We start from the raw sequence: 13,391 nt of genomic DNA, 5'->3' as shown, positions 1-13,391 counted from the left end.
GGACCTATCAGAACCTTCCGGTCCCAGAAATAAGAAGTCATTGCAGTAATGAATGACTAGATAAGTGCCAGAAACCTGGGAGAAGACCCATTCAAGGAAAGCACCGGAATGCTCAAAATAGGCATAAGATACTGAATACCGCATGGGCATACATTTGCATAAGGAAATCTTCCCTTAAATGGAAACCCAACAGGTGATAATCTTCAGGGAGCACTGGGAGCAGTAAAAAGGTTGACTCTCTGCCCCCTTTGCCATCAGAGGACCCCACTCAGTTGCCTCTATTTGGCTGGTCCTCCATTAACCCCATGCGTGCGGCACATTTTCCCGCTGTGTGCTGACTTTTTCAAAAACCCGTGGTTCATGACGAGCTCAGCTCGTCATGAGCGTACGAGAGGCGTACCTCATGACGAGCTGAGCTCGTCATGAGCGTCGAAGGGGTTAAAGGAAGCGTACCTTACCGAGCAAAGGGCTACGTAGATTGGAACAAATAGGTTATGTATGAGTCTGGGCTCAACTGGGCCTTACATGTAAATCAGTCCTTAAAGGTGAGCAAACGAAATTGTCAAAACTTGGGTCATCAAAAGTACCTGAACCTCAACCCAGACCTACTTTCATTTCGATCTTTCTGTGCTATGTCCTGTCTGGTGTTCCAGGATTGCTAATTTTTGCAAAAACTAAGGCCCAGCACCCCATGGCTGGTGTTCTAAAAAAACATAGCAGAAGCCAAATAAAGCTGTAGAATTTTAGCCAAGGGATAATGCCAGTAGAGCTACAAATGTAATGGATGAATGAATTAAAGGCTACAAAGAAACAAAGGAGTTGAAAGACCCAGAATTCCCTCCCTGCTTCTCTACTGAACGAAGATTACAAGGAAATGGCCAGTGGCCAAGACCAGACTGGCTACCAGGCGTTTTGGTGTGCTGCCATGATTTCGTTGAAGGGGATCTGCGTGTGCTTAAAACCATTCATTTTGCGTTGTTCATTTAGAAGCACACGCAGGTCCCCATCAACGAAATCAGCCCCCACCGCAGTGAAATCAGCCCAGAGCTTGGCAGCACACTAAAACGCCCGGTAGCCAGTCCGGCCTTGCCAGTGGCGTAGCATGGGAGTCATGGACCCCAGTGCAAGCAATGAATCCAGGCACCCCAGACTTATTTAAAATACTGCTTTAAATGAGGTACAGCGTGCCCATCACTCCCCTGAATCCAGATGTCACTGCATCTACTACACTAATGTAGTTATTTACATGTCTCCGAGTTCCTCCTTCTGCCTGTCTTTCCTTCTTGCTTCCCTATCTCTATCCCACTCTCCTCTCATCTCCTTCACTCATATAATGTTCTCCCCTCTATCCCCTTCCTTGGTCTCTCCCTTCCCCCTCACTCATCCCCATCTCCTTCCTCTATTCTCTTCTTATATCTGGTTACTTCCTCTTCCCTTTCACTTGCCCATTTTGCACATCATTATCTCCTTTCACTTTCTCGTTCAGCCTGATTTCCTTCTCCCATTCTGTCACCTTTTCCTGCTGTCCTCTTCGTTCTTTCACCCTCTCCTTTGCTTTCAACCATTTCCTCTCTTCTTTATTGTTCCCTTATCCTCTATTCACTCTATACCCCACCCCCCTCAAAAACGAAACACAGCCAAGCCCCTGGCATGCACTCTGAAATAACATCAGTGGGTGCAGGGTAGACAGGGGCCCCTCAAACCCCGGGCCCCAGTGCATTGCCCCATAAAAAACCTACTGGGGAGAGCAGGTGGAAACCCATAAAGAAGGGGGTATAAGCACAAGAAGCACAGAAACTGGTGGTGAACAAGAGAGGGGGAGCGGTACTCGGGTAGCACCACACTGGGAGAAAGCAGGCACCCCTAGTCAAACCCACTTAATTTGAGCCAGGGGTCCCCAGTGCTTTGCATGACAATTAAATTGCAACACTTGCACTTATGACAGTCTGCCACATGGTGGTGCTGTTTATTTTGGTTTGGAAACTAGCAGAACAACAGTTGTTTATTAATTCAACATTCATTTATAAATGACTAATACCTGCCGCCGAAGCCATTCTTATAGATTTGGGGGCCTGGAATAGTCCACATTGCCGCCCTTGTAGGAGTGTGATGGTTACTAGCTGTGTTTGACACTGTGATTGGCAGCGCTGGCAGTGGTAAGTGAAGTGGATTCCTGACAAGGGCCTTGGCCTTTAAAAAAAAAAAAAAATGATACAAATTCGGCACTGCCCTAGCCCTGTCCGTTGGCCTTCCTCCCTGTCTCGTGAGCCCAGGTGTGCGTCCTAACAGACTCTGATTAGTATTAATGAATGATATCGCGCTCACAGACAGCAATTAGAGTTCAGTCTCTGCTGGTCATTACAGGAGCCTCGAGCCTGGCATGGTAACGATTTCAAGTCAGGCCAGATAATGAGCCTCAAACTCCCGTCATTGCGCCCGCCTCCGCCTCCTGGCCCGGCCTGTCCACGCCAGCCCACGCCAGCCTCACTTCCCGGTAGTATTTGCACCCTCCCGCCTCTGCGCCCGGTACTGCTTCTCTCACTCTGACCCCTTCCCTCCCACCTGCGAATCCCCGATCCAACCCACCCCTTTTAGTGGTAGTAAAATATTTTATTCAAGTGTCTTCATTCCCATATGTATTTTTTTCTCAAATGTCCACTCTTGATGCAAATGAAAGCATTTAACAAGTTGGTGCTGTTGGACGGCCACCATGTCCGTCTGGTTGCTCCATCCATTTCTGCCACCTACGATTACCGCTGCCAATGTGCTGGTGCCGCCTGATTGCCCGCTCTGGGTGGCATTGCTGCAAGAAGTGGGGCTGTGAGGAGTATTTCTAGAAGGAATGCTTTGCACCTCACCAGATTTAAATACCGAGATCACCTTATCATGGTTAAACTATCGCTCTGCAAACATTCTTCATCCACAATTTCGATTCCCACTTCCCGCCGTGGTGGGTGGATTTGGAGTTAAGAACAGTAAATCTCACTTCCCTGGATATACTTACCTGGAAGGGATTGCGGTATTTGATATTGTGCACGTGCTATTTCTATAGGTCGATATTTTAACAGCATGAATACAGAGGGCTTGGAGCCGATGTATATTTATTCTCACAGTGTTTCTGCGTTTCCTTGGGTGGTCTCTAAAAGTGGGCATGGGAATATGGTAGTTAAGTAAGAAAAAGATGGAATCTGAAATACTATGGAAAACAATTATGTCAATAAAGGTCATGATCATAGGGATGTTAGTTTGAAAAAAACAGCACTTTAATGGCACCTTAAAATGACCACACAGCAATAAATAATGAAACTGTGAGGAATAAATCACAATAATTAACAAATAGACAACAAGTTACAACTTTAATGTTCCTAGTCACGGTACTGTTCTCACTCTTCTGACAGTCACTATTCTCAAGAGATATTGCTTGTATGTCACAAGAAGCAGTGGGCAGTGTTATCCTAGGGTGTGTCCAGCACCATGGATAGCGCTAGGAGCAGTTCAGTGCGTGAAATAATGGAACACTGGAGCCTATGGAGGTGACCTTGGTTAACCTTCAGGGAATCCACAGTTAATGCTTTTCTTGGGTGTTCCGGGGACCAGATGTTAATCTCCGACCAGTACCCATCTTTCCAGAGCCAAAATAAAGAATCACCGTCCAAATAAAGTTTATATGAAACTTAACAAAACTTTATAAAAGGTACTGTAATAAACTGGTGTTTGGGATTAAGCTTTAAGAGTTTCACTAGGGTACCTGAACTACTAGTATATATTTCAAGGCCTAGTGGTCGATCACAAAACCCAACTTAGGTGTCTTAAGGGATCTTGGGTTCGCCAATTCACCAGGTTTGGTAGCCCAAACCTTTACCTGTTTATTCTTGCACTGTTTCCTAGTTGTGGGTTATGGACACACCAGTACTTAGAAGGACAATACCTCAGACCATGTTTGAGACAATGACACTGGGACAATGCCATTCAGATCCTTTTGTTTTTCTTGGGGTTCAGGGTGGATTCTTATCCTTAAGACGACATATGATTTGGTGCTCGTGTTATACTTTGGAGCACACGTGTGTTGATGCATGCGAGTGCTTATTTCACCGTATTTGCAAACCAGTAGTTTGATGCTCCCACCTGCAGTGGCTGGGTCTACCACCTTTTCCATTTTTGACAACAAATATTTCCAAAGCCAGTATGTAAACAAGATGATTCCTATTTGCCAACACTTTCTAGTATGGTCAGCAAGAGGTTCTCGCAAACATGTAGCTAAAAGCTGTATGTAGGAGAGACCTGAAAATGCTAAAACCGTAGATGCCCGCACCCCATGTCAACCAAACCGACTCTCATGTATGTTGTTTGTGTTTCTTTCTCCAGCAATTTGGGAAGATCTTAGACGTGGAGATCATCTTCAACGAGCGTGGATCTAAGGTAGGCGCTGGCTGAGGGCTTGGGGGGTGTACTTTCAAGACGGGTGTGCAGAGCTGAGCATGGCCCGCAGGATGCAGGGGGGTTTCAGAGCTTGGGATAAACGTGCATGGTCTTTTACATGCACTTTTCATGAGGCACAATGTGTGCACGTCACAGTGTGTGACTCGATCCTGTGTGTTTATGTATGTGTAAATCTGTTCTGTCATTGCCTGTACATTCCTATGGGCACTATGTGTGCACTTCTGAGAGTGTGACTTGAGCCTGTGTGTGTTTGTGTATGTGTAAATCTGTTCTGTCATTGCCTGTACATTCCTATGGGCACTATGTGTGCACTTCTGAGAGTGTGACTTGAGCCTGTGTGTGTTTGTGTATGTGTAAATCTGTTCTGTCATTGCCTTTACATTCCTATGGGTACTATGTGTGCACGTCTGAGTGTATGACTTGATTTTGTGCGTATACCTGTGCAGTGGCTGCCTATCCCTTCCTGTGGGCCGAAAGTGTGCACGTCTGAGTGAGTGACTTGATATCATGCGAGGTATACCTGCTCAGTGATTGCCTGCACGTCTGTATATTCTCGGCAGTCACCTCTCCTCCATCCTGCTGTCCACAACGCAGTAAATAGGAAGCACCCAGACTCTCCTAGCCAATCACGATGTTGCCGTCACCAGCATGACAACAGCATTGTGATTGGTCTGAGCGCCGTGGTTTGGCGCTCAGACAGGGGCGGGGAGGCTGAGCATGTACTCCACCCAGGCTGTGCATTACAGGCGGTGGAGAACAAGCTAAGTGCGCATGACGGTTTGGCCGGACCGAGATGGCCCGCCAAACCGTCACGCATGCTTAGAAAGTGCCCACCACTCCTCCCCTAGCTTTGTGAACAGCCCAGCCCCGCACCTGCAGAGCCACTAGCGAAAAATAAAATGATAACAACATGGGTTTATTATTATTTTTTTTTCCCTGTGGAGCGACGCTCCTCCGCCTTAGCGGAGGAGCTGCTGCTGGTGACGTGACCTTCTACGTGTGCACCTCTATATGTCCTATGATTGGCTGTACCTTTCTATGGACATATAATGCGTGCATACTTAAATGCGTAACTTGAATGAATGATCTATTTATATACCTCGCAGCCGTCTGGCAGACGTGCAGTGCTACTAGACACAGGGGAGGGAAGAAAAAGTGCCACGCTGTTTACCAATGCTGAAACAGACACGTTTTTTTGTGTGGTTTTTTTTAAAAGTCATGAGAGTAAGGTCGAATTTTGATTGGAAGAGCAGTCCATAGTTTAGGTGCCAAAAAAGAGAAAGATTCCCCCCTCCCCCCTTAGTGAACGCGGTGTACTGTAGGTACCACCAACAACTCATTCGATGATCTAAGGGATCTTGCTGGGTGATAAACCTGAATCCTGTCCCTCGGATAAGTGGGCCCATATTGTGCAATGCCTGACAGTAATAAGACATTTGAAAGGAAAGCGCTGATGTACAGGGAGCCAGTGTAAGTTCTTCTGGTGTCCCAAAATAGATTCCGTTCTGGGGATGTTCAGCAGAAGCCTCACAGCTGCATTCTGAATAATGTGCAAGCGATGGAGGAGATCACCTCAAAGGCCAAGATCTAAGCTTTTCGCAGAGTCCAAATGAGAGGCAAGCGGAGAAGGTACAATCGTTTTCCTGGAAGATTCAGGAAATAGTGTCAGAAAATTGTACGTTTTTTTAAGCAAAAAGATTACCTGCACCCGCCTTCACCTGTGGAGCCAGAGATAGCTTCTTACTGAATTTACCTCCAAGGTTCCTTTACCTCCTCTACAGGGCTGGGAGTGGGGCCGAGCTCTGAAGACCACCATCTACCGGACCAGGTGGAAGGGGAGCATCGAAAGAGCAGTGCTTCGGTTTTGAACGCATTACGTTTTAACCCGTTTACCGCCGTGACTATTTCGCTGCAATGCGGGCGTTCCACGGAGTGGGCGGAGCCGCGTCGGCCGTTCGCAGCACCAGTGAGGTAGTGCTCGCGACGACCAATGGCCGACGGGAGTACGGAAAGGGTTAAACAGGTGCACTTCATGCAATTACCACTCTAGCAAAGCAGAATTGGAAAGAGTGCTGTAATTCACTGTTAGCCTCCAAGAAGAAAACAGTAACTGTGCATCATCGGCTCATAACACCACCTTGAATCTCAGGCTGGATGGTCTCGGCAAGGGGTCCATATAAACATGAAATAGTGTAGAGCTCAGCGTCGAACCCTGAGGGACACCTTGTTTCAATGGCTTAAGAGAGGGCAGAAATGGATACAAGCAAACAGATTGATACTGGTCACACAGAAAGGACCTGAGCCACTATAGGGCGGGCCCGCCAATGCCAGTTTTTACCAGACGCTGTAGCAGTATTCGAAGTGACACTGTGTCAAAGGCGGCCGGAGAGTTCTAATAAAACCACTATAGCTGTATGGCCCTAAACAAGACTCAATTTTATAAACTTCAAGTAAGACAGACAGCATGCTAAGATTATTTAATTCAAGAAAGAAGTTAAGGTGATCTTTCACTATTTCCTCAAGCATTTGAGATAATGCTGGAAGAAGGGAAATGGGCCTGAAATTAGATAGGACCTCAGGGTGTGCTGACGCCTTCTTCAGTAACGGATTTAGTTGAGCGTGTGTCTAAAGCTTTGGAACCACGGCCTGTTGAAGGGAATGGTTTAGTAGATCATTTATTACCGGATTTATGGTTTGCATGCCTTCAGATAGAAACTGCAGGAAGGCGATGGTCTAACGGTGATCCCGAGCGACAATTCAATATGGCTTGGGCCGATGCATCTAATGATATGCTTTGAGATGAAGATAGAACAGTGCCAGATGATCTATTGATCATCAGGAGATCATCAAAGACGATTACATCTAAATCATCGTCCTTAAAAACCGCATATATTTTTTTATCAATCTTCTCCTGGAAAAAAGGGAAAGATTTTCACAGAGCTTTGCCGAGGGTGGGACGGGGGCTATGCTGTGTGCAAGCTTTGGGAGGCAAGAACAATTTTAAATATATCTTTAGGAGCATTAGAGACAGCTGCAATCTGATCAGCAAAGTAATCTGCTTGAGCCTTACAACTAGCCCCATGATAGTCCCTCAGCACCTTTTTATAATCTGATTTGTCTGTTAGATTGTAATTTTTTCTCCAGTAACGCTCAATTTTTAACATTTTTGTTGTTGTTGCTAAAGCTTGTATAAACCAAGGCTCAGAAGGATGAGACCAAGCTGACAATTTGCATCTAACAGGTGCAATACTATCAGCTGCTGCAGACATCCAGTTGTTAAATTGAAAGGCGGCTAACTCAAGAGCCGCATCGAATAGCGGGGGTGCATAGAGAATGGTGTATGTCTGAAGGAGTCTCACTCACTTATTACACGGTCGCAGATTGGACGAGCACAGGGAATAAGGAGGCGTCTTAGAAGTACGAGAGAAAAACACTTGGATGAGATAATGGTGAGTCCATGTTAGTGGCATGGGAGGGGTGGGGCGGTGGGTGGGTGGGTGTGTCTGACTCTCTGTCCTGCGACTGGCTGTACCTTCCTATGGAAAATGTGTGAACCCTTGACTCTGTGTGTGTATCGACCTCTTCGAAGGTTGCCTGCCCCTTCCTTTGGGTACACTGTGTGTGATGTGAGTTATGTGTGTGCACACGCACACCACTTCTGTTATTGCCTATAGCTAACCATTGGCACAAACTGTACTCGCCTGTGTGTAGCGAGTTTATGTGTCAATGCATGTATTTGTTCTGTGATTTATGTACTTTCTAATGGGTGGAATGTGTAAATATCTGAGTGTGTGACTTGAGCTTGTGCTTATGTATTTATACCTATGATTGCCGATATCTCTATAAAACCACTGTTTTATAAGTGCACGTCTGAGTGTGTGACTTGAGCTTGTGCGTTTGTGTTTATACCTATGATTGCCAATATCTCGATAAAACCTCTGTGATAGAATGTCTGCACACGGCTAACCAATGATTTGGGGGGCTGTTTCCTACTTGGTTCTTTTGGGGGTTGGTCTGAAGTTTGTTGCCTGTAAAGTTACTCTCAAGTTTGTCCAAGTTTGAGTTGTTTATAAACCATTATACTGTAATCATAAACGTGTCCACATCCTTAGCAATAACTCACTGTACATTAAGGGCGGGGGGTGTTGTGTTCGGGTAGCTCCCAAGCCTGCCCAGCCCCTTCTGGTCCACAATGGGACAGGAGACATTTGGCAGAGATGCCACCTTCAGTGTGGTATTTAAACCTTATATACTACACTGAAGGCGGCCACTCTCTGAGGAGAGCTACCATCTATTCACACTGTGAGGGAACTTTCTCCTCCTTCCCCTAAGAGCCCTCTGGCTCAGATTGGAGGAAATTGATCTCCCCAAGCTCCATAAACGGTGCTAAATGTGGGGGCTCCCTATCCTCTCCACTGTGCCTCCAGAGCCCCCACCGAAGGGCGCAAGGTCTACTGGCCACTCATATTTCTACACTGGAGAAAGGTGTGTCAAAGCACCGCCGCCCCCGCCCCAACAGCACTCGATTTCCACATTACAGAAAATAGATTCAATCTACCCCCAATCCATAGGCCACCCTTTCCAGATCCCTCTCTAGCTCAACACCGGAGAGAGCAGTTTCTACCCGACCGACCCCCAAACCCATCTTCTTTCCACAGTGGAGGATGCTGTTTCTAGCCCAGAGCTCAACCCGTCACCCACCCCAGAGTCCACCCTCGCGAGATCGCATCCCACTTCCACACTGAAGCCAGATGTTTGTACCCCCTGCCTCCACTCCATCCATGCAGGCCACCCTCTCCAGATCCCACTCTACCTCAACACCGGAGAGAGCAGTTTCTACCCGACCGACCCCCAAACCCATCTTCTTTCCACAGTGGAGGATGCTGTTTCTAGCCCAGAGCTCAACCCGTCACCCACCCCAGAGTCCACCCTCGCGAGATCGCATCCCACTTCCACACTGAAGCCAGATGTTTGTACCCCCTGCCTCCACTCCATCCATGCAGGCCACCCTCTCCAGATCCCACTCTACCTCAACACCGGAGAGAGCAGTTTCTACCCGACCGACCCCCAAACCCATCTTCTTTCCACAGTGGAGGATGCTGTTTCTAGCCCAGAGCTCAACCCGTCACCCACCCCAGAGTCCACCCTCGCGAGATCGCATCCCACTTCCACACTGAAGCCAGATGTTTGTACCCCCTGCCTCCACTCCATCCATGCAGGCCACCCTCTCCGGGATGCTGTTTCCACGCTGGAGGAATGTGCCTCTGCCACTCACCCCGCACAGGGATCTCAACCCCACACTGTGCGGGGCCCGAGCGAGGAGCCCCGTTCAATGCCCGGTGCTTCCTTGCACCCCAAGGGTGGGCATTCCAGAGCTTCATAGACGTTGTAAGGCACGGACAAAGTGGGCATTTGTCCAGGCCCCTCAACTTCCAAGGGGACCGCTGGGAAAGCAAACCTTCTCTCTGTTAAATCTGTCTATTCTTTCTTCCTCTCTGCTGATCGCTACCTCTGAATCTGTGTTTCTAGCCTTTGTTATCACAAGGATTTGTGCTGTCCTGGGAAAGACCTATTTCTACTGATTTTGTGTGACCCCGTTAAAGTGTAACATATAAAGTTTAACATATAGTGTAGTATTGTTTGGTACATGCGCACTTGACTTAGCAAGAACTAGGTAATGATGTGATCTACAGGGGGTCACAAAACATGGCTCGTCTAGGGCCGCGACACTCCTTAAGGTGACACTTCAGAGCACTGCTTCCTGACTCCACGCTTTGAGGATCCCCAGTCAGTGCCTGGTGCTTCCCTATTCCCAGAGGGTTTGCATGCTCCCAGGACTCTGCTTCCTGGCTCCAAACCCCGCATTAGGTGTCCTGATCCCACTCTGGTGCTGGTGTTCTGCTGGAGACCTGAGACTGGACTTTGGGGCACCCCTTTCATTTTCGTCTCTCCTCCCTCCCACCATTCTTCAACCCCCTGTACCCTCCAGGAACCCTTCATTTCCCATCAGTCTTTACTAACTTCTCAGTCTTAACAAGTCTTTTCTGTGTTGTCAGCCCAGGCTTCCCCCTGCTGCTACGAGGCGGGCTCGACATTATGGTAAAGTAGAGGTCTCTCGACATGTCCATACAGGCGCGACTTGCAGCTGACCCTGCCCGTCAGTTCAGTCTTTCAGAAGTATTGGCCTGTCGCGACACCTCCCAGTGTGCCTGTAGGCCGGCCCATGTGCCTCTTCTAACGCATAAGCTTCCTTACTTATCACTGACTGTTGTGTCTCGTACCCCCCCTTTCTCTCTCCAACTCCTTCCCTTCTTTTCTCACGTCCCTAATTCTGTTATGTCACTCCCACTCTCTTCCTTCCCTCTCTCTCACCCTGTCTGTCTTTCCTCCTGCTTCCTTTTTTGATCTTTCCCTGCTCCCTGTCCACTCTCCTTTGCTCTCACAGGGTTTTGGGTTTGTAACTTTTGAAACAAGCCTGGACGCCGACCGGGCCCGTGAGAAGCTTAATGGCACAATCGTAGAGGGACGCAAAATTGAGGTGCTTCTCAGATAAGTTTCTGCTTGTATCTGCCTGCTGCATTCAGTGTCCTGCCTGCTACCTTTAATGTTCTGTCCAGTGCCCTGCCTGACTTCTACTCGAGGTGCTCTCACCTGAGCAGAAGTAAGGCACTGGGCTAAGTAAAGCCATCGACGAGAAGGCTGGAGGCAAATAGGCCCTGTCTCCTTTGCCCTATGCATGCCCCTATGCAGCCCTGTGTTGTGGTGAGCACGCCATGCATGCCCTTTCCTATGGGATTGTGATCTGTTCTTCATAGTGACTGCATGCTGTCAAAGCCTGTGTCCGCACACCAGCGGCGAAGGTATCACCTCTTTTATGATATTTAAAAACTACACATGAAATGCACATTGCAAACGTGCCTAAAGGAAACCGGGAGCTGGTTGTGCTGGGGCAGAGGCAGTCGCTTGCTAGTGATAGTCTGCCCCAGCCCAGCCAGTGGCACAAATGCACACGCTCTTTTAGAATACTTTCTCAGTGAGTGCATGTCTATTTCCATGTAGATGAGGAGTCGAAGTGTGTGCACCATGGGTCCTGTTGAGGCCGCATTTTAACACCTTTCTTCTTAATCCCCTTATGTTTCAGGTGAATAACGCAACAGCCCGGGTGATGACGAATAAGAAAGCAGTGAACCCCTACACGAACGGTGAGCAGCCTTCAGTCCGCCATACCAGCTCGTACCCCTTTGTACAGGTGAAGCTGGTGCCAGTGGCCAAGCACAGTCCTGCACCTGAGAGAATACCTCTGACGATGAAGGCTCATATAGTTTTAATGAATAGACCTACGTTCTTGTGTGTGAGACATCAATCAGCCCCCTTGCTGAGAGAAAAAAGTATTTCACTTAAACCATGAACCAAAAGATAGTGCTTTAGTTATTTACCATTGCATCCCAACTCTGAGCAGGATAAAGGCTGATTTGCATGTGGCTGGCTCTAATCTGAGGTGGCATAGTGGGCAAAAGTACACTGGATTGCAATGCTACCTTGCACAAATGCCAGCATTTAGAATATTTGCAAGCATTCCTACCATCACCTTTTGTATGTTTGCTATTAAAAGAACTACCCATTCAACAGCCCTTCATTGTCAATCAATTCAAAGAGTTTTTAAGTTGAGCCTGAGACATGTTGTATGTACTTTGTGGATTTCAAGACTTCATCAAAACATTCCTCAACGGACCCCCGTTTTGGATCAAAAAATCAGTTATTTCATTAAAATACTAACATTTTAATTAAATGTGATTCTATATGTGATTTTACAATGTTAGTATTTTAATGAAATAACTGTGATTTCCTTATCCAAAACGGAGGTCCGTTGAGGAATGTGTTGATGAAGTCTTGAGATAATAAATTGTACAGTTATTTTGACATACCATTGCTTTTTGTGCCAATACTTGGGTTATTTAGAAAAGATTAACTGTGAGTTGTACTACACAAGTGGTATACTTGAGTGTGATGAGTGAAAGTGAGAGAATTTTATCTCCCAGAGGACACTATCTCTTGTTGCGTTCTACTGGTTTTGATCTTTTTCATCTGTCCAGTGTATATTTTTTAACAACTTGTTTGCGTTATGTGGTGTTGGCTTTGTTTTAACTTCTTTTTGGCAACCCCACCGTGTCTCAGACTTGTTTTCAAGGGACATAGTGCTTATTTCATACGTCAGACCTGACAATTCTGCCCCTGTGGCAGAACCTGAGACATTTCCTCTGCCACGTCAATCATCACCACCCAGAGAGATCGCATGGGCGCCCGTACCTGCCACCTGCACTGAGTGGGGTCGCAATGTTTGGAACATTGTTGCTAGGGTAATCAATCATTTCAAACCACACTTCCCAGAGAACCACCATTTTGAGGGTGCTTTACCGTTCATCGGAACCGTCCGTGCTCAGTATTAACCAACTTCTGTGAAATAGGACTTGTGATGTGAGTGCGCGTGGCATCACCCCTCCTGTTCCTGGAGAGTTTAAGTAAAGTATAGGCTTTAATGGCTGCTGAGAGTTCTGTGGGGTGTGTGCATGCAGTGCCCCACCCACAACTCCCCCAGGGTCCACTTTGGGGCAAGCCATCCCATAACACCACACTGCAATCAACTTTAGAACACTGAACTTCACTTCCTTTACACGAATACATGTGAGGCATACTGAGAAGCAACCATACTAGTTGACAGCATGGCTAAATCATATTGGCAAAGCCATAGGTGAGACCTATTGGCTATGCCGGTCCTTATTTTTTTAAGTCTTCCTGAATCATAGCAGTCCCCCACTAACTCCAACTTTAACCTCGTCCAGGGATGTAGGTGTGATGCTGTGAAATATCTTCTAGTGCTTGGGAATCTTACTCAGGGGACTGCTGGTGCGTACCTTCATAACACATTAATCTTTGCAAAGCACAACTGGAAA

General features: G+C 47.2%; 1 protein-coding gene across 5 annotated transcripts in view; it reads left to right on the top strand.

Moving 5' to 3' along the window:
- The window catches only part of RBFOX3 (RNA binding fox-1 homolog 3), a 732,886-nt gene that overhangs the window by 632,509 nt on the left and 86,986 nt on the right, over positions 1-13,391 (top strand). For 2 of the 5 annotated variants that reach the window (XM_078653988.1, XM_078653986.1), the window contains 3 exons: positions 4,366-4,419; positions 10,886-10,978; positions 11,582-11,642. In XM_078653988.1, the coding sequence (XP_078510114.1) occupies positions 4,366-4,419; positions 10,886-10,978; positions 11,582-11,642 (208 nt within the window). Of the gene's footprint in view, positions 1-4,365; positions 4,420-10,885; positions 10,979-11,581; positions 12,067-13,391 lie in introns of those variants that run through there. The other 3 variants (XM_078653989.1, XM_078653987.1, XM_078653990.1) reach the window with 3 other exon arrangements.

Source organism: Lissotriton helveticus, chromosome 7 (genome assembly GCF_964261635.1).
Source record: "Lissotriton helveticus chromosome 7, aLisHel1.1, whole genome shotgun sequence".
NCBI lineage: Eukaryota > Metazoa > Chordata > Amphibia > Caudata > Salamandridae > Lissotriton > Lissotriton helveticus.
The sequence above is the reverse complement of the archived record's forward strand: the minus strand, read 5'-3'. Positions and strand labels throughout refer to the sequence as shown.